General features: G+C 44.1%; 2 protein-coding genes across 5 annotated transcripts in view; both read right to left on the reverse strand.

Moving 5' to 3' along the window:
• Positions 1-21,520, reverse strand: part of CNBD2 (cyclic nucleotide binding domain containing 2) — a 177,973-nt gene that overhangs the window by 148,523 nt on the left and 7,930 nt on the right. For all 4 annotated transcript variants that reach the window (XM_061210171.1, XM_061210170.1, XM_061210169.1 and 1 more), the window contains exons 3-4: positions 6,719-6,856; positions 4,233-4,286 (exon numbers count right to left, since the gene is read on the reverse strand). In XM_061210171.1, coding sequence (XP_061066154.1) covers positions 4,233-4,286; positions 6,719-6,856 — 192 coding nt within the window. The remainder of the gene's footprint in view (positions 1-4,232; positions 4,287-6,718; positions 6,857-21,520) is intronic.
• Positions 12,183-12,591, reverse strand: LOC133103863 (cytochrome c oxidase subunit 6C-like). Its single transcript, XM_061209435.1, has one exon. It carries the CDS (start codon positions 12,543-12,545, stop codon positions 12,318-12,320), a length of 228 nt encoding a protein of 75 aa, XP_061065418.1. The 5' UTR covers positions 12,546-12,591; the 3' UTR covers positions 12,183-12,317.

Consider the following 21,520-nt stretch of genomic DNA (forward strand, 5'->3'; position numbering starts at 1 on the left):
CAGGATTATTACCTAGATTTGTTACATGCCAAGGCCTGTATCCCCAACTACTGATCATACTACCTCTGCTGTTCATTGACCACGCCCCCAAGTCAATAATGGGGCTCCCTGGGCTCCAGGGGCCCTTTGACACACTTCAGTCAGGGGAGAGCTCCCTTGCCTCAGCCTATACCTCAGCCTGCTCCAGGAGCCTAAGGAACAAAGAGAGCCTGCAGAGACTCTTAGCTAACCCTCAGGAGCCAGGACTCGTGGACCAGGGGGCGGGCAGATCTACCCATTCACTCACCACTCCTACCTGCCGGGGAAATGGCACTGTGAGTTGTTAACATCCCGCACTGGCTGCCCGTTGCACTTAGGAGAAAATGTTAACTCCTACCACAGCCTGGGGCCCCACATGGCCTGACTCCCTACCTGCCTACTGCCCTCCAACCTCTCCTCCTGCCTCTCCCCTCATTCTCTAGCCTCTAGCCTTCTACCCATCTCTTGCACGTGCCAAGCTCACTTCTGTCTTTAGATCTTTGCTTGGGCTGTTTCCTCTGCCCAGAATGTTCTTCCCCTGGGTTTTCACATGGATATGGCTGCCGTCTCCTCCTCCTCACTCTGCTCTCAGCTCATATGGTGCCAAATCCTCAGGGAGTTCCTTCTGGATCATCTGAGCTAAAATAGCAGGCCCCCTTCCCAGCACTCTGTGAGCTCTGAATCATTCTCTTCAAAGCATTTAATACTTTCTGAAATGACCTTATTCTTTTTTTGTTAATGTGGATATTATCTGTCATTTCCCCACCCTACACACACACACACACACACACACACACACACACACACGTGTAGAACTGCGCTGTCCACTACGGCAGCCAACAGCCACATGTGGCTACTTAAATTTAAATTAAATTAGATAAAAAATAAGACCCTCAGTCACACTAACGACAAGTGTTCAGTAGCTACGTGTGTCTGCTGGCTACTGTTTTGGATAATGCAGACTACTAAACATTTCCATTGTCACAGAAAGTTCCATCGGACAAAGGTGCTCTAGAATATAAGCCCCAATAGAAACACGATAGTGGCCTTGTCTACCTTGTTTCCCACTCTAGAATAATGTCTCATCTGTAGTGGACACTCAACAAAATACATACTTATGGAAGGAAGGAATGAATACCGGCAGTCTTACATAACAGTAACTGTCATAGAAGCAAAAGGAACGTGGGACATGATGCAGAATTCTGATCTTCACAACGACAGATCTGAAGCCTAGCATATTCCCTCGGAAAGGCAGTGTAGCACAGTGGTTAAAAGCACACAGGCTCTGCTGCCAGGTGCCTGGGTTTGAACTTTGTCCTGGGACTTCCCATTTGTGTGTCCTGGCACAAGTCTCTTCTCCCGGAGCCCCTGTTTCCCTACCTGATGATAACAGAAACTACATGTACAAATAGCAGGGTTAATACATGTCAAGGGCTTACAACGTGCATGGCGCAGAGCAAGGGCTATGGAAGTGCTGGTCTTTTTTATGGTCTGAATCCAATCTTTCTCCTTTCTCTCTCTTACTATCAATAACCCATTAGAATTTCTATCATAGGGTCTATTTATGGCAAAACAGATGCCTCTGGCTTCTATGAACCAAACTTATTTTTCGGGCCCAATTAGGGCCCTAATTCCTTCAGGAAATCCTTCTTATCACCCCTAACCCTTGAGACTCCCTTCTGTGGATTCCTACAGAAGTGACAGTTTGTTATTAACTTCCTGGGTAAGTTTCATCACCTTAACTCCTAATTAGCTCCTTAAGGGAACGTGCGAATGTTACACAACCTAGCACAGTCATCCTTGTCCTTCAGTATCCACAAGGTGGGGAGGAAGGATTGGTTCCGGGACCCCTGCCAATACCAAAATCTGCAGATGCTCAAGTCCCTTACCTAAAATGGTGTAGTATTTGCACATCCTCCTGTATACTTTAAATCATCCCTAGATTACTTATAATACCTAACGCAATGTACATACTATGTAAATAGTTGCAAATACAATAAATAGTTGCTGTCTGCAAGCAGTATTCAAGTTTTGTTTTTTGGAACTTTCTGGAATTTTTCTTTTCTGAATATTTTCTATCCATGGTCAGTTGAATCCACGGATGTGGAACCTGCAGATACAGAGAGCTGACTGTATTCCCCACCACCAGACACAGATCTAGGCCTACCTTAGGAGCTCATAAAGATATCTGGAATGGGGAAAAGGGAATAGTATTCAAACAGAGCCCTGCCTGTTTCTCACACACCATTTCTCAGCGCTGTCACCCTCACTCACTTCAGGCCAGCCATCTCCTCATTGTGTTCATCTAGCATACAGAAAGGATAAAGGAAAACAAGAGGGGCTGCCCATAATCCTACCACCCAGAACTAGCCATTTACATGCGGCATTCTTGTTTCCTGCCTTTTTCTTATGCATAAATAAAATTTTTGAAAATAACATAATACATGACTATTTTCCATTAAAAATCAGAACAATATATACAGTTAAAATCCCCTTGTACCATGTCACCAGTAACCCAGACCTGCTCCCCACCACCAGAGTTAACCATTTATACATACTATTATATACTCATACGTGTGCCCACAGAATATGTATAGAATTGTTTTATTTTTATTTGCATAAATGTTAGACTGCTGACATCGTTTATGCAATTTGCCTTTTTTTCACTCAATATTTCTTTTAAACCATGTTTTAGAAATGTACCCATTGTTTCCAATGTCTCACAAATGCTATAATAAATGAGTCTACGATTCTAAGCCTCTATAATTCTTAGGATTCTTTCTGAGAAGGTTTGCATTAGTAGACTATATGGAAGTTGAGTTTTCCAGTGTTGTCTGAGAGACAGCTTATATATGTTTAAAAATGTGTGTGTGTGTGTGTGTGTGTGTGTGTATCAGCTTGATCAAGATGTAATTCACATAACATATGATTTCACCATTTAAAGTGTACAGCTCAATTTTTAGTGTATTCACAGAGTGGTACATCACCACAGTGGGTTTTAGAACCTTGTAATCACCCTAAAAAGAAACCTGGTACCCATTCGCAGTCACTCAAAGGGCAGGTTTTTAAATCGGGTCTCTACTCTCCATCTCTGTGCTGGAGACAGAGCCAGTGATAACCCATTCAAAAGGCAGAGAGGCCTTGCCTATATGATGGACTTTTCCTCTGTACTCACCTCTCTCCTTCTATTGCTATGCACAGAATTGCCTCCATCTCCAGAGCTCTGTGGCTCTCAGAGAGACCCCTAGTTTCTCTTGTGTGAAGGGCAAAACTTGGGTAACCTTCAATGCGCAGTGTCGGACACTGGCTGGTCTCAAAAACTGAAGAAAACTCAGAATTTGCAGGACTTTACTGTGTTTCATATATAATGGGGCATGAGAAATTAGATTATGCCCAGGGGAGGCAGTCAACAGAAGCCACACCTTAGTTCCAAAGGAGGAGGAGGCAGCAGGGTGGCACAGGTGGTCCTGGTACCAGTTATAAAGCTCTGTTCTCCCTGCTTTTCCTAGAGAAAAAACAGCATGGCTGCTCCAGGCCAGGGTCAAGTCAGGTCTACATTGGTGAGAACTTCAGATCTTCCCTATAAATAAGGAAGCCCCTTTAAAATTTAAATTAAATTTTAAATTTTAATTTAATATCCAGGATTTGGTGGGGAGAAGCCAGGAAGATAATAGTGCTTGAAATTCGGAGAACAAATCACATAGTCCAAATGACATGAAGGCGTTCCCTTCTCAGAATGGCCACCTGAGCCCAGGTGAGAGACAGACGTGCCCAGCATCTATCAGAAAGTTTCGGGCAGAGCCAGAATTCACACACAGGCCAGTGCTTTTCCCACCACTCTGATTATTTCTCCTCTGTCTGGGGCTCTCACACCCTCTCCTTTGCCTTCTACGGTTTTCCCACTGGTCCAAGCACAGGCGATCTCCCGTGCTGGTTCTGCTCAGCTATAAAGCAACAATGGGTTTGGGGTTCGGCTGGGCGGGGTGGCGGGGGAGGCTCACAGTCTTGGGATGTCAGAACTGAAAGGGATCACCAAGATCAGCTATTTTGTAGGTGAGGAAACTAAGTGGCTAGCTCAGGGTGGCACACTGGGTTGGTGGCAGAACCTGGTCTGAACCCAGCTATCCTGATACCCAGCCCAGGGCTTCTTTCAGGCTATGATGCAAGAAAAAAAAAAAATTCCCAGCAGCAAGGTCAGAGTTGTCTATACATACCGACTCTGCAATGAAGTCCATAGTATCAAATGTGATTCGGCCTTGTTTCTTTCTCTGGGGAAAAAAAAAAAGGAAGCGGGGCTGCGGAGCGGAAGGAGAATCAGCAAGACTGTTTCTAGAATTTTGCACTGAAACTCTTCTGCGTACCTGGGCCACTGTGGTAGGCAGGAAGCCTTGGGAAACCTCCTACCAGCTGGGCCTCTCATGTCCACCTCCGCTCAAAAGCCCCAGCTCCACAGAAGACTTGGGCCCAGCATTGACAATGTATTATTATGGAGGCAGAGAAAGACGGGGGTGGGGAGAGGGAAAGGAGGATAAAGAGAAGAAGGATGGAGAGAGAAAAGGAAGAGGGAAAAGAAGCCAAAAAAAAAAAAAAAAAAAAGGAAAGTATAGAGAAAAAAAAGAACAGAAAAGGGGGATAAAAAGGAAGGAACAAATGAAGCCAACCTTCATTAAGTGCCTATAACGAGCCAGGCACGGCTTATCTTATTCCATTTCATCATCAGGACAAAGCAGGTATTACTGAGCAGCTCCACTGAGGACCTGAAGTGGGTGAAGGAAGTTGCCCAAAAATCACACAGTGAGGAAATGGTCCTCATCTGAAGGATGGCCAGGAAGAAGAGGTATAGGAGGTCTTAGGGATGAACTAATTCAACCCTATTTCCTAACAGATGCAGAGAGGATGTGGAAAGGGTAGAGAAAGGGCAGAGAGAGAGGAAAAAGATATGTAGGGGGGAGTAGCAGGGGAGGAAAGGGACAAACAAGGCCCTGAACAGCATCCTGGGGCAAACCAGGACCCCCCATTCATCTCTCTGGGCACACCTCACGTCCTTCCCCAGAGCCCACTCAGTTCCCTGTCCTCTCCCTCCATTTATAGTTTACACATCCATGTGGTGCTTCTCAAGGAGGCCAATGAAAGAAGGACGTGATGTTTAGAAAGATCTGGATTCACATAGTCCACTGAAAACCAGTCTACGGCTCTCTCTGCCCGACACTATGCCCCAACCCCCCGGCTCCCTGCCCGGAAGCCATATGACCCCCATAGGCTGTCCCTGAGAGGCTTCTGCTCCGCTCAAGGCCATCCTGACAGAGCAATGTTGTTAGGTTTAGCCTCGCACTCCCGTGATGACAAGCCTGACTCTGGTCTTCAGCTTCCAGCTGCCCAGGCACCAACCCAAGTCTTCTGGTAACCACAGACTCCTGGCCTCCAGGGCCCTTCGCTTCACCACTGCGTGACACCCTGAGTCAGAAGGTCCTTCTTGAGGTTACGACGCTCCTGCTCCAACCCTTCTCATCTCATGGCCCAATTACAGGGCAGAACCTGGCTGCAGATTTGTTTGGTTTGGCCACCAAAATGTCTTCAAAATATATGAATTTGAATGTCTTTAGATGGGGCAAGCCCTTCCCCTCAAGCTGCCCCCAGGTGCCTACTCCCTGCTCCATCTTAAACTCCGCCACATATACACAGTTACATTACTTGCTGGTCCCTCAGAAACCAACCTAAGACACCTTCCTTTCCCCATCACCACCCCTCCACACCCCTCTCCTTGGCTGCTAGGCTTCAGAAACCATTCTGGGAAATATTTTGGAGGCAATCGCTGGATGCAGTGGGGAGGCGCGGCTGGCACAATAGGAATCTGGGCAGGGTTTGTCTAGGTATTGGCTGGGGAAACTTTGGAGCCCTGGATAGTAATGAAGACACCCTTGGGGACCCAGAACAAGTTAACAGAATGGTGATCAACTTTCCTGACCCAAAAAGGGGCTCAGGATCTACCATTGGGATAAAATATTTGAAATTGGGACCTTCCAGAAAATCTAGAAAGCAAGGTCACCAGAGAGGCCCTGCAAATGTCCCCTTCTTGTCTAGGTGGGGGGGACAGGAAAGAAGGCAGAGAAGATGAACAGTTGGTAGGTATTTGGGAAATCCTGGCTCCACTGTGGCTTCTGAATTTCTTCTGGCTGTTTTGATCACTCTTGGAATGGAGATGGCTTCTTCCCCACTCTTGATGTTTCTCTCTACGTGGAGGAAGTTGTACTAGCAGAACACTACTAGCCCCTCTCCTTTCACACTGAGAAGGAGTGACTTAAACTCTTTGGTGAATTTGGAAGGAGAAACCGGGCATGATCATCCCCTTCTCCATCCCTCCAAGCCCACATTCTGCTCTGCCCTTCCCTGCTGTGAGTATAGGGCAGGAGACCCTGCTACTGCAGTGGATGCCTGCCTTGGTCCAGCACTGCCTGTGACTGGGGTCGTCGATAAGGCTGTCCAACTCTGGGATTTAGTATTAGGTAACCCTCTGGCTTGATGACACCCATCAGCTTCTCCAATATAAGTTTTGTCTTTAATAAAAGTGACAGCTCAGTCTCCCATCTGCTTTACCCTTTGTCTTCTCTCTCAGTTGATTCAGAACTTGGGCTGGGAAGTGAGGTGCTATTTATTGGACCCCTTTAAACCGTGTATAAACCTGCTAAGCCCAGCAGCTTACATCCCAGAAAGAGAAGACAGGGTGCTTTCTGTGAGCAGTCTCAATGATCTGATATTCCCGAAATCCCCTGAGGCCTCGGCGGAACATTCTACACACTCGGTTCATCATAATGATATCCATGGTGAGCTGGTACAGCCCCTGTGGAAACAAAACAAACAAGATCCGTGGAAACCATTTGTTTTCAACAGTCAACAGCAGGCTGGATAGTGCTGAACAAGGTGAAATGTAATAGGATTAAATGCAGTGTCGTTGCTGGAACCATAGTTACATCTTTAGGAAGTTTTCAAGCCTGTTGAAATCATATTGGTAGCTTGAAATTGGCCATGGTGGGAGTATTTATGCCACAGAAACTGGCAACTACTACAAATGGGGGCATCTCCCTCCCCAGGAGCCTGTTAAAACATTCACCAGCACAGCTTTAGTTAACTGTCAAGTCCTTCACTTCGGTCCAGAAAATAATGTGCACAAGTAACAGCGGCACGCAGTGAGGGGTGATGTGAAGAGCCTGCATGATGGAATCAGATGCATCTGAGGGAAGAATGGTCAGAGAGATGCAACAATGCTGGCTTTGAAGGCAGAGAAAGGGCCATGAGCCAAGGAATGTGGGTGGTCTGTAGAAGATAGAAAGTCAAGGAAATGAATTCTTCCCTCCACCCTCGAGAAAGGAACACAGCCCTGCTAACACCTGGATTTTAACCCGTGCCAGCCTTCTAGCCTCCAGAAGATAATGTGTGTTTGTTTGTTTGTTTTAATTTATTTTTTGGCCACGCCATGCAGCATGCAGGATATTAATTTCCCAACCAGGGATCGAACCCGTGCCCCCTGCACTGGAAGCACGGAGTCTTAACCACTGGACCACCAGGGAAGTCCCAATGTGTGTTGTTTTAAGCCACTAAATTGTGGTACAGCTGTCAAAAGAAAACTAATATAACACCTAATCCAAGATAAGCCATCCTATCTTTTCCCTGGGAATTTGGAATTGGAGCTGAGAACAAATCAGCCTCTCCATCCCAATATGAATTGAGGAGTAAGGGCAGTCACCTTCTACCTGCCAAGTAAGTATAAGGGACAGGGAAACAAGTTCAACACCAAAGAGACAAATCCAGAATGTAAAACAATCTACAAGTCATCTAACCCAGTTTCTTCAAAAAATCAGTTGCAAGGGCTTCCCTGGTGGCGCAGTGGTTAAGAATCCACCTGCCAACGCAAGGGACACAGGTTTGAGCCCTGGTCTGGGAAGATCCCACATGTCGCGGAGCAACTAAGCCCGTGCGCCACAACTACTGAGCCTGCGCTCTAGAGCCTGCGAGCCACAACTACTGAGCCCGCGCACCTAGAGCCTGTGCTCCACAAGAGAAGCCACCACAACGAGAAGCCCACACACCACAACGAAGAGTAGCCCTCACTCGCCTCAACTAGAGAAAGCCCATGCACAGCAACAAAGACCCAACGCAGCCAAATAAATAAATTAACTAAATAAATTTATAAAAATAAAAAAAAGAGAGACATACAAACAAATGCAAAATATGAACCTTGATTGGCTCTGGTTCATAATAACAAGCTGTAAAAGACGTTTTAGGGACAAATAAGAAAAATACATCTGGTAGAGTCACGGGACTGGACATGGCACTAAAGTGTGTGTCAATGTGGGTAAAGCTCACATAATTTTGAGCGGAAAAAAGGTGAAATGAGATGTCACTTATGATACCATTTTTTTAAATGTGCCGCATACTGCAGTTGCTTATGGATACACACAGATATAATAAAAATTTTTAAATATAGACAGGAAGGGTACTTATCAATCTCAGGAAAGTGGTTGCCAGTGAGGAGAAAGGGAGTGAGATGGTGAAGCGCTTTACCTGTAACTATAATATTTTTTAAAAATTATATATCTAAAGGAAATATGGGGAAAAGCTTTATTAATAAAATTAATATTTATTGAATACAATTTGCCATTGTCAGGCTCTATTCTAAGCCCATTATATGTATTGACTTATTTAATCCTCAATAATAAATCAGTGTAGTAGGTACTGTTATCATCACCCTTTACAGAAGAGAAAACAGGCACAGCAAATCAAGTAACTTGCCTAATACTAATATTAGCCACTAATAGGTGATAGGGATTTAAACCCAGGAAGTCTGGCTCCAGAGTCCATAAGTTTAACCTATTACTCTACCCTGATGCTGGGCCTTATTCTCTCTGACTCTCCTAATAGCAAGAAGGGTGAGTACAGAGCAGTTCTCAGGGGCTCAAAGTGTAGCCAATGCCAAGGGCAGAGTAGGCTACAGGGCAGGGGTCAGAATTCAGTCTTTCTGAAGCCTGATCTGGAACTCTTTCCTTTGTGACTCCAAAAGGTACAGGGTGGCCACGTTTATCCGAGGCCGCCTCCTACACCTGCCTCTCCTTTCCTCAAAGTACCTGTTTGTTCAGTCTTCCACTGTTCCCTCCCGGGGCCCTTGACACTCCTCACCAATTCCTTCTTCAGGATCTGCCAGGAATGGGACATCATATATCTCTTCATGGTTCCTGAGTTGGCAAATGGCACAACAGCCCCTTTGCCTTTCAAGGGTAGGACCACATGTCTTTCCCCAAGAATCCAGTTATACTAGACACAAAGTTTCCCTCAGTGGCAAGGTAAGAGCTCCTCTCCATTCCTCATCCCCAACCAACAGTGGCTGGAAGCCTCATTCTAACGAATCTATTCTCAGAACCTCCTTATGTCACACTGGAAGAGTCTGGAAGGAAGAGAGGGCAGTGGGAAGTAACTGGAATCTGGGAATCTAACATTTAGTGCACACTCATAGGTATCATCTTAGTTAATCCTCACAACTATTATAAGGTGAGGGACTTCACACCCACTCCCTGCATGAGGCTAAGGCTCAAAGTAGCTAAATGACTGCCAGAGTCACAGGGCCAGCTTAAAGAAAGTAGGAGGCTTCTGGGCTTGGGGTGGGGACATCCAAAACCTCAGCCTGGGGACCACTCTGAGGCTTAGAAATTGGAGAGGACCCTGGAGTGTAGGTGCCTGGCACTATCCTATAAATCTTGTTAAACCAGCAAATCAGGAACACTCAGCAAACTGGAAGTCCTCAACCAAATGGGGTGCCAAGTGTTAAAAGGTATTTGGTGACTGGAACTCAATGACTCTGAGGTCTTTCCAAAAGTGAAGAATATAGGTTATAAAGTAATTTTTTCTACTAGATCAAAGATGGCAGCTGATAATCCCAACTTGCTCTTGTACTAGAATCCTCAGTGAAAAACTGTGATTTCAAGTTACCGCCTGATGTGCCATTCTTATCCGGCTAAGCCCCCCCAAACTGATAGCCAAATGGAAGGGTACTGAATACAGTGAGGACAGCTGGACAGCTGGGAAGAAATACTCAGGCTCTAAATTACTAAATTCAAAGGCCGCCACTCCTGGGGTGAGACACTAATCACTTACAGAGGTGAGAAGAGATAGAACTGGTTTTTCCCCCTTACCTAGAGAAAAGATGTAAAGAACTCAGGAATAAACAGAGGAAGAAAAAGTTTCAGAAAAAGAGAGAAAGAGAGAGAAGCAGTGTGGAGTTTTTGCCTCCCCAACCCCAGACCTAGTCTTGAGGAAGAAAATATAAGAAGATCCCCTACAAATGTTTAGAGGGTTTCAGAGAGAAACGACTGCAGGACGTGGGGAAAGCAAAGGAGACAGTAGGAGGTAGATATGGACAGGGGGGTGTCCCATCAGTCCCCTGAGTTGCCCCTGAGTTGCCTCAGGATCCAAGTGACATGGAGAGGACCAGGCTAATGAGGGGCATTAGAGGATGCCGGTAGGTAGAACCAAAAACCTGATGGAACCTCAAAAGGAGACACTCCCAACTTCATCTGTTGCCAGCTGTGGTCGTCTCACTAGAATAAAGCTATAAACATACATGCAGGAAGGGCAGGGCTTGTTCAGAGAGCATAAGATGTGGCTGGAAAGTGAGACGCCCAGGAGGTATGGCAGGAAGTGGGGTTAAACTGGCAGAGGCCACGAACAAGCCACCCATGGGCCAAACTGAGCTTGCAGACTGCTTTATTTGATCCACATGGTGTTTTGGTTAAAATATTGTGAAAACTTAACTTTCTTATCTTTAGTTGGGGAATGGGCTCTCCAATTCACCAAAGTCCTCACCTCACACAACTGTGTTACCTGTGAGCATGTTACCTATTTGCAACCCCTGGTATAGGATCTATATGGCCTCTTTCAGGTCTAAAATCCTCTGACTATAATCAGGGGTTGCAAAATGGTAGTCTACAGGCCATATCTAGCCTGCTGGCAAGTTTTGACAGAGTTTTCAAAAATTTTTGAGTTAGTTGTCAACACTTAAATACTGGGATTTTATGAGTCATTTTCTAGAAAAAAATAATTTACCAAAGTGACCCAAATAGAAAACATCTAATAGACTAATTTTCATAGGAGAAATAGAGAAAGTTGTAAAAGAGCTTTCTCAACACCACTACCACCAAAAAAGAAAAGAGTACCAGGTCCTGAAGTTTTCACAGGCAATGTCCGATAATCCTGATGTTTCTTAAACTGTTCCAGAGCATAAAAAGAAGGAAAACTATCAAATTCTATTTATTAAGCAAGGAGAATACTGATACTAAAACCTGATAAAGGTAGCATAAAAAGAGAAAGCTAGAGATTCATTTCACTTATGAATATTGTTTTAAAAATCTTAAATACAATATTAAGCAAATGAAATTCAATAGTACACTTTAAAATAGCATATCATTCCAGGAATGCAAGGATGGCCAATAGAGAATGCATAAATATAATTTGTTATGTTAGATGACTAAGGAGAAGAATCATCTGCTCTTCGTCATACATTAAAAACAATTTTTGAGAGAGGCACACACATTAACGAACATGTCATTCTTGTTGGCATTTGGGGCTCCAACGGGCTTAGCATGCCTCTGTCAGGGAGGAAGAAATTTTCCTCTTCTGTACCCTTTTAGGTTCTTCTGGCTGGTCTAAGAATTAAATTGACATGAGACAATTAACAGGAGATTAACAGGAGAAAAATCAAACAAGAGTTTAATAACATGTATACTTGGGAGAGACCTGGGAAAACTGAGTAATTTGCCAAAATGGCCAAAATCCTCACCTTAAATTTCAGCTTCTTCAGCTAAAAACGAAAGAGGATGTTGCGGGTTGTGGTTTGGGACTTCAAAGGAGAGGAAGGCAATTTTACACGGAGATAGAAAAAAACAAATATTTGGTAAACAAATGTTTCCTGGGCCACGCAGAGACAATGGGACACACAATGCACTCTGATCACTAAGGTCCTGCACGTTTCCCCTACCACACTCAGCTCATATTCTCTGCAGGTATCTCTGGCATTAGCTCTATTCCAGGAGCAGGCCCTTTATCTAAATTCTCTAGGCAGCTAAGGGGGAGGTAAAAAGAAAGACTTCCTGAGGTTTCTGTTTCTTTCTTTTTTTTTTTTTTATTTGTTAATCGTTTATTTATCATGAGAAACTATTCCTTAGCCCAGATATTAGTAGTTCATAGTTCAGGAACACAGGTAAGTGACAAACTTCCATGGAACTCAACCCAAAGAAATTCTTTATATTCCAAAATCACTTTGCACTCTGAAAGATACCAGCCTTCCTCATCTCCTCAAAATCTTTTATGGAATCATAATTTCTGTAGAAATCTGCATATGCCTTCTTTCTCGGTTCAGCCACAGCAAACTTATAGAAAGCTGCAACTCCCAAGGAGACAACGAATGCTCCAACAATACGAAATCGCAGACGCTTGGCCAGAAGGCCACGCATCTGAGGTTTTGTCAAAGAACTGGAAGCCATGGTAGTTTTTCTCCTTGACAGCTCAACAACGACGTCCTTGGAGAAATGGACCGGTTTCTGTTTCTTAAAAATAATCAGGTTAAATTAATCTTAATGCCAAAGAGACATATTTTGGGGTGGCAAATTTTGCTCCCCTACCCCTCAGAGCTGTCCCATTGGTTAAGGGCTGCTCCTAAAGGCATTCACTTGCCAGCATTTCTGGGCTGAGCAATCCAGTGGCAGAACAAGCCCTCTGGCAAAGGTGTTCAGAGTAGGAACCCATCGTGTCAATGAAGAAACGGCAAGTGCCGAAAAGACACAGAGGGTTCAAGTCAATAGAGAAGGCCTGGGACTGAGGTCTCAGGGGAAAAGAGCTGGCAGAGCTCCGAGTCCTCCAGAGAAGGTCATGCACTTTTTTTTTTTTTTTTTTTTTTAAATAAATTTATTTATTTATTTATTTATGGCTGTGTTGGGTCTTCGTTTCTGTGCGAGGGCTTTCTCTAGTTGCGGCGAGCGGGGGCCACTCTTCATCGCGGTGCGCAGGCCTCTCACTGTCACGGCCTCTCCCGTTGCGGAGCACAGGCTCCAGACGCGCAGGCTCAGTAGTTGCGGCTCACGGGCTTAGTTGCTCCGTGTCATGTGGGATCTTCCCAGACCAGGGCCCGAACCCATGTCCCCCGCATTGGCAGGCAGACCCCCAACCACTGCGCCACCAGGGAAGCCCGGTCATGCACCTTGAAGGCAGAGCCAACAACACCTTCTGTTGAACACTGAGGCTGTGATGCAAGGGCTGGCTCTGGGAGCCTCCCTGGTACCACTGGCACCAAGGAGAAGCAGGGCATGGACCAGGGAAACACACAGACATGCCATCTTTGCAACGCTGCCTCTGCCAAGCTCCATCTGCCGGGAAGAGGAAAAAACTAAAACAATTCACTCACACAAAACCCTTGTCCTAAGGAGCTTCGCTAATGACCTTAAAGGACTTCCTGCCAGCCTGGAATTCTACTCTAGTCCCCTCTCCATGCACAACTCCAACAAATAGCTTGACCAGGAAGAACTCACTTCACTTGAAGGGGAGTTATAGTAAAAAAATAAATAGCACCAGACCTATATAAATATATTACAGAAAAGTGGGAGCGGGGGAGGCAGGGAACAAGGAAAACAAATGCTAGATAAAAGGCACTCACCAAAAAAAAAAAAAAATTAACATGAAACAGATGATAATCATGAACAACAAAGGACTCAAAGGGCTTAATGAATTTTAAAGCAAGAGATCAAAGCAAGGATGCTATAGTTCAAAGAAGAGATGATGAAGCAACTGGAGGAGATGGCACTGGCAGAGCTCAGGAAAGAAAGTATTAAAAAAAAAAAAAAAACCTCAGAAGTGAAGGTAATTTCAGAAACATCAACAAGGAAGTGAGCCTTGCTGAATACAGAGGATAAGATTGCAAAAAGCAAGTGAAGGAGTTGGAAATGAACAATTAAAAGGGAACCAAGAAATAATATAGCTAACAAGTATGGAGACACAGAGGGCAAGAAAGTGGGAGGGTTAAGCACATGGGTTTCTTCAACTTTTACACCTGTAAATCTTAAGATACCTTTTAAATCTGATAAACATAGAAACAGATGTCTAAGCACATTTAAAGATATAAAGGGAACTAACAATAATAATTAAAACTGGATAGGAAAGGATGAAGAAAAGCAGAAGTATAACAATTATCTTTTTTTTTTAAAGGTCAGTGTGAACTTTTAAATTTATTTTATTTATTTATTTACTTGTTTATTTATTTTGGCTGCATTGGGTCTTTGTTTCTGCGCGCGGGCTTTCTCTAGTTGCGGCGAGCGGGGGCTACTCTTTGCTGCGGTGCACAGGCTTCTCATTGCGGTGGCTTCACTTGTTGTGGAACGCAGGCTCTAGGGCACGCAGGCTTCAGTAGTTGTGACGTGCCGGCTCAGTAGTTGTGGCACACAGGCTTAGTTGCTCCACAGCATGTGGGATCTTCCCGGACAAGGGATTGAACCCGTGTCCCCTGCATTGGCGGGCGGATTCTTAACCACTGCACCACCAGGGAAGTCCCAATTACTCTCTTTCTGACTTTTGAATTTTGTACTATCTATCTGTCTATCTATATGTATATACATCTCACCTATTCAAATGACTGAATCAGTTTTTAAGTAATAAAACAAAATCAGTGCAGTACAATAAGGAACACAGAGCTACTGGTAGAGCGCCACAGTAAAAACAGGTTCATTGAAACTGGGAACTAGGAGGGTTGCAACTGAATAGAAATCAGTGAAAGGAGAGAAAGGCAAAAAGATGATGAAGTATCTAGGCTACTGAATTTACACTGGTTTATCAAGAATGAGAATTACTAATAATAAGAGTTAGTTGCAAACGTAATTACCTACAGAGGGTTAGGTTGAGCACCCTAGACCAGTTATCTTCTTCAGCTCATCAAAACATCAAAAGATAAAACAGACCTTCATCCCAAGATCAAACATATATGATAAAAAAGGTTATCAAAAAGAAGTTAATAGTCAGTAGAGAGACCAGAGCAAGCCTCTTAGACTTCCTAATAAAAAATTAAACACACACACACACATACACATACACACACAAATGGAATAGCCTGGGGCTTTTTATCCAAACCACCTCATTAGCAAGAGGAACCTGCTTCCTCTTCACCATGAGCACAGCTGGCCCCCTGGAATGATGTATGCAGTATGTGGTGTGTGTAAATGAAATTACAGGATTACTAAATCTGTTGAAAATCTGAATTTCTTGATCACTGGTAACTTACCTTAAAATTTTCTATTTAACATCTCACATTTTAAAAAATAATGCAAAATAACAAGCGTTGGCAAGGATGAGGAGATATTGGAACCCGTGTGCATTGTTGGTGGGGATGTAAAATGGTGGAGCTGCTGTGGAAAACATAAGGTGGTTCCTCAAAAAATTAAACATAGAATTACCATATGATCCAGCAATTCCACTTCTGGGTATGTAAGAAGATAGGGTAGGGGGTCCCCAGAGAAAGAGAACCAGGCATGGCTTTCTTGACATAAGAGACATCATTTTTGACCTAAGACATTTTGTGATCTAAGCCTGGCCACAAGGCTTGTCCTTGAACAGGTCTCAGCATTAGGCACAAGATGTAACAACAGCAAAGATTATAAATCAGTTCTAAAGATTCCCAATTCTGTTTCAGTGGTAAAGATCAGCCTGAAATGCTCTACCATTACATCAACTGGAACCTAAGGGATGATGATGTTGACCTTTTCTGACCCTCGTGACTTCAATCAACTAAAGCTTGGACTCTGTTGACCGCCCAAACCCCTTCATGAATATGCATGTGCCCGTGGTTTAAAACTTGCCCGAGTTTGCTGTCTGGGGAGACACTGCTTTGGGAAACATCCCCAGTGGTCTCCTTACTTACTGTAAGTAATAATAAATCCTTCCTTCTCCAGATTTTTGGCTTGGTTGTGTCTTTTGGCTCGATACTCACCAAGAGGCGAACCCAGTTTTTCGGGTAACAAGTATATACTCAAAGGAATTGACAGCAGGGACTCAAAGAGATTTCTGTACACCATGGTCCATGGCAGCTTTATAAACAATAGTCAAAAGGGAGAAACAGGGACTTCCCTGGTGGCACAGTGGTTAAGAATCCACCTGCCCATGCAGGGGACACGGGTTCGATCCCTGGTCTGGGAAGATCCCACATGCCGCAGAGCAACTAAGCCCGTGTGCCACAACTACTGAGCCTGCGCTCTAGAGCCCCTGAGCCATAACTACTGAAGCCCGTGCACCTAGAGCCCGTGCTCCACAACAAAAGAAGCCACTGCAATGAGAAGCCCGCGCACCGCAACAAAGAGTAGCCCCCGCTCGCCACAACTAGAGAAAAGCCCAGGCACAGCAACGACGACCCAACGCAGCCAAAAATAAATAAATAAATAAATAAATAAATAAATAAATAAATAAATAAATTTATTTAAAAAAAAACAAAAACGAAAGGGAGAAACAACCCAAATGTCCATTGACAAATGAATAGATAAACAAACAAAATGTGCCATATATATAGTGGAAAACTGGCCTTAAAAAGGAAGGAAATTCTGATACATGCTACAATGTGGATGAACCTTGAAAACATTAAGTAAAATAAGACACAAAAGTACAAATATTGTAGGAGGTACCTACAAGAGTCAAATTCATAGAGACAGTAGAATGGTGGTTACCAGGGGCTGGAAGGAGGCAGGAATGGGGAGTCATTGTTTAATGGGTTCAGGGCTTCAGTTGAAGAAGATGAAAATGTGCTGGAGATGAATGGTAGTGACAGTTACAGGACAATGTGAATGTACTTAATGTCACTGAACTGTACACTTAAAGATGGTTAAAATGGTAAATTCTATGTTTTGTGTATTTTACCACAATTGCTGAGACAGGAGGGAAGGGGGCAGGGCACAACCTTGAAGAGAATGACATAGCTGTCGAGGATACGACAAAAACTGGTTAGAACCAATTAGGCCCAAGATAATGGAAGATTCAACTTCCAATAGACCTTGAGCCTCATTATATACTTATTGTATTACATTAGTGTATGCTAAATGACACACCCACAGGCACCATGACAGTTCTGAGGCTAACCATAAAAGGCCAAAAAGTGGGCAGTGGCCCAATTCCTGGAAATCCCCACCCCTTCCCCAAAATAGTTGGAATAATCCTCCCATTTGTTAGCCTATGAAATTACCCAGACCATAAAAACTAACCACCCCATATTTCTGGGCCACTCTTACCTTCTGAGATGGCCCACACTCTGTGGAGTGTTTCTCCCAGGGCCGCTCTCGCCTGTTAAGATGAACCGCATTCTGCCTATGGAATGTGTGTCTCTGCTTTCACTTTACTATGGCTCGCTCTTGAATTCTTTCCTGTGCGAGGCCAAGGACCCTCACTTGGTGGCCTGTCCCAGGAACTCACCCAAGACCTGGGACGTGACCATCATCTTGTGCCCCGTTTTCCTGCTACATCTTTACAAAGGAAGAGGACAAAGGTGGTCTTCTCCCCGTCCTCATTTTTCCTTTGATTATAAAAATGTAGCCCACTTAATTCTTGGGGCAGATCCCTCTTCCCTGCCCACTTGTATCCTTCACAAGCATCCTATATTAATAAATCTACTTCCTGCCTATCACTTTGCCTCTTGTTGAATTCCTTCTGCGCTGAGACGTAAAGAACCTGAGCTTCCTTACGGTCTGAGCCCAGGTGTGCGGTTTCAGCCGGGAGACTGTGGGTTCGAGTACCCTTCTAAGCCAGAGACTGTGGGTCAAGTCCCATCTGAGGTGCAACTGGGTTTGAGTCCCATCTAAGGTGTGAGGTTTCGAGGTACGGTTTCATTCCCCTTCCCCCACCCTTCCTGAATGATTCTGTTTAGAAGCCATTAGGTGAGGCCAGGCATAGCAGGCATCTGTCTGGGGGTAGAGGGAGGCTGTGGTGGGGTAGCACAAGGTGCTGGAGCCCTGAGCAGGGTGAGGGGACTGGGGTGAGGGCATGGTGGTGGGGGACAGGGTTAGCGTGCAACAACAGGAGACTGGTTACATTCAGGAGGGCTGGTCAAAGAAGATCGTGAGAGCCAGGTTTCTCTCTGTCAAAGAAGGGAATTATATGTATAGAAAGAGAGAAAACTAGAATAAACCCTGTGGTGTTGGACTGGAGTTGAATGTGTTGGTGTGAACTCATGGATTTCAATATATATAGATAGATGTAGAAATAAACAGATATAAATGTACGTGCACTTACTGTATATACATACATATATACCCTCCCTCTGTCCATGAGACAGCCTAGGAGCAGTGACCATTCCAACAGCAATGAGCAAACCCACTGCCCAAATCTTGGTTTCTAAACACCATTCTCCACTAAAAGAACAAGGTTTTCTTGGAGAAATGACTGAATCCTGAGCTGAGACAGAGAAGGTACAAGATGTACTAGAAAGTAAGAAAATACTCAAAAAATGATGGAGACGTATCAAAAGGACACAGAAGTCAGCCTGAAGGGGCTCCCACTGGTCAAATCTGAGATAATTTGAGTATCAGAATAAATAATGAGAAGAGGATTAACCAAGATGGCAGAGTAGAAGGACGTGCTCTCACTCCCTCTTGCGAGAGCACCAGAATCACAACTGGCTGCTGGACAATCATCGACAGGAAGACACTGGACTTCACCAAGGAGGATACCCCACGTCCAAGGACAGAGGAGAAGCCACAGTGAGACGGTAGGAGGGGCGCAATCAGAGTAAAATCAAATCCCATAACTGCTGGGTGGGTGACTCACAGACTGGCGAACACTTATACCACAGAAGTCCACCCACTGGAGTGAAGGTTCTGAGCCCCACGTCAGGCTTCCCAACCTGGGGGTCCGGCAACGGGAGGTGGAATTCCTAGAGAATCAGACTTTGAAGCCTAGTGGGAATTGATTGCAGGACTTTGACAGGACTGGGGGAAACAGAGACTCCACTCTTGGAGGGCGCACACGGAATAGTGTGCACATCGGGACTGGGGGGAAGGAGCAGTAACCCCGGGGGAGACTGAACCAGACCTACCTGCTAGTGTTGGAGGGTCTCCTGCAGAGGCGGGGGCTGGCTCTGTTTCACTGTGGGGACAAGGACACTGGCAGCGGAGGTTCTGGGAAGTACTCCTTGGCGTGAGCCCTCCCAGAGTCTGCCATTAGCCCCACCAAAGAGCCCAGGTAGGCTCCAGTGTTGGGTTGCCTCAGGCAAAACAACCAACAGGGAGGGAACCCAGCCCCACCCATCAACAGTCAAGTGGATTAAAGTTTTACGGAGCTCTGACCACCACAGCAACAGTCAGCTCTACCCACCACCAGAGCCTCCCATCAAGCCTCTTAGATAGCCTCAACCACCAGAGGGCAGACAGCAGAAGCAAGAAAAACTACAATCCTGCAGCCTGTGGAACAAAAACCACATTTACAGAAAGATAGACAAGATGAAAAGGCAGAGGGCTATATACCAGATGAGGGAACAAGAAAAAACCCCAGAAAAACAACTAAATGAAGTGGAGATAGGCAACCTTCCAGAAAAAGAATTCAGAATAATGATAGTGAGGATGATCCAGGACCTCGGAATAAGAATGGAGGCAAAGATTGAGAAGATGCAAGAAATGATTAACAAAGACCTAGAAGAATTAAAGAACAAACAAACAGAGATGACCAATACAATAACTGAAATGAAAACTACACTAGAAGGAATCAATAGCAGAATAACTGAGGCAGAAGAACGGATAAGTGACCTGGAGGACAGAATGGTGGAATTCACTGCTGCAGAACAGAATAAAGAAAAAAGAATGAAAAGAAATGAAGACAGCCTAAGAGACCTCTGGGACAACATTAAACGCAACAACATTCGCATTATAGGGGTCCCAGAAGGAGAAGAGAGAGAGAAAGGACCTGAGAAAATATTTAAAGAGATTATAGTAGAAAACTTCCCTAACATGGGAAAGGAAATAGCCACCCAAGTCCAGGAAGCGCAGAGAGTCCCATACAGGATAAACCCAAGGAGAAACACGCCAAGACACACAGTAATCAAAGTGGCAAAAATTAAAGACAAAGAAAAATTATTGAAAGCAGCGAGGGAAAAACGACAAATAACATACAAGGGAACTCCCACAAGGTTAACAGCTGATTTCTCAGCAGAAACTCTATAAGCCAGAAGGGAGTGGCATGATATACTTAAAGTGATGAAAGGGAAGAACCTACAACCAAGATTACTGTACCCGGCAAGGATCTCATTTAGATTTGATGGAGAAATCAAAAGCTTTACAGACAAGCAAAAGCTAAGAGAATTCAGCACCACCAAACCAGCTCTACAACAAATGCTAAAGGAACTTCTCTAAGTGGGAAACACAAGAGAAGAAAAGGACCTACAAAAACAAACCCAAAACAATTAAGAAAATGGTCATAGGAACATACATATCGATAATTACCTTAAACGTGAATGGATTAAATGCTCCAACCAAAAGACACAGGCTTGCTGAATGGATACAAAAACAAGACCCATATATATGCTGTCTACAAGAGACCCACTTCAGACCTAGGGACACATACAGACTGAAAGTGAGGGGACGGAAAAAGATATTCCATGCAAATGGAAATCAAAAGAAAGCTGGAGTAGCTATACTCATATCAGATAAAATAGACTTTAAAATAAAGAATGTTACAAGAGACAAGGAAGGACACTACATAATGATCAAGGGATCCATCCAAGAAGAAGATATAACAATTATAAATATATATGCACCCAACATAGGAGCACCTCAATACATAAGGAAACTGCTAACAGGTATAAAAGAGGAAATTGACAGTAACACAATAATAGTGGGGGACTTTAACACCTCACTTACACCAATGGACAGATCATCCAAAATGAAAATAAATAAGGAAACAGAAGCTTTAAATGACACAATAGACCAGATAGATTTAATTGATATTTATAGGACATTCCATCCAAAAACAGCAGATTACACGTTCTTCTCAAGTGCGCACGGAACATTCTCCAGGATAGATCACATCTTGGGTCACAAATCAAGCCTCAGTAAATTTAAGAAAATTGAAATCATATCAAGCATCTTTTCTGACCACAACGCTATGAGATTAGAAATGAATTACAGGGAAGAAAACGTAAAAAACACAAACACATGGAGGCTAAACAATACGTTACTAAATAACCAAGAGATCACTGAAGAAATCAAAGAGGAAATCAAAAAATACCTAGAGACAAATGACAATGAAAACACGACGACCCAAAACCTATGGGATGCAGCAAAAGCAGTTCTAAGAGGGAAGTTTATAGCTATAGAAGCCTACCTCAAGAAACAAGAAAAATCTCAAGTAAACAATCTAACCTTACATCTAAAGAAACTAGAGAAAGAAGAACAAACAAAACCCAAAGTTAGCAGAAGGAAATAAATCATAAAGATCAGAGCAGAAATAA

The sequence above is a fragment of the Eubalaena glacialis genome, chromosome 13, assembly GCF_028564815.1.
Source record: "Eubalaena glacialis isolate mEubGla1 chromosome 13, mEubGla1.1.hap2.+ XY, whole genome shotgun sequence".
Lineage (NCBI taxonomy): Eukaryota > Metazoa > Chordata > Mammalia > Artiodactyla > Balaenidae > Eubalaena > Eubalaena glacialis.

Bases quoted from the DNA above. Each gene is read 5' to 3' on its own strand.
- LOC133103863 (XM_061209435.1), bottom strand. From the start codon at position 12,545: ATGGCTTCCAGTTCTTTGACAAAACCTCAGATGCGTGGCCTTCTGGCC.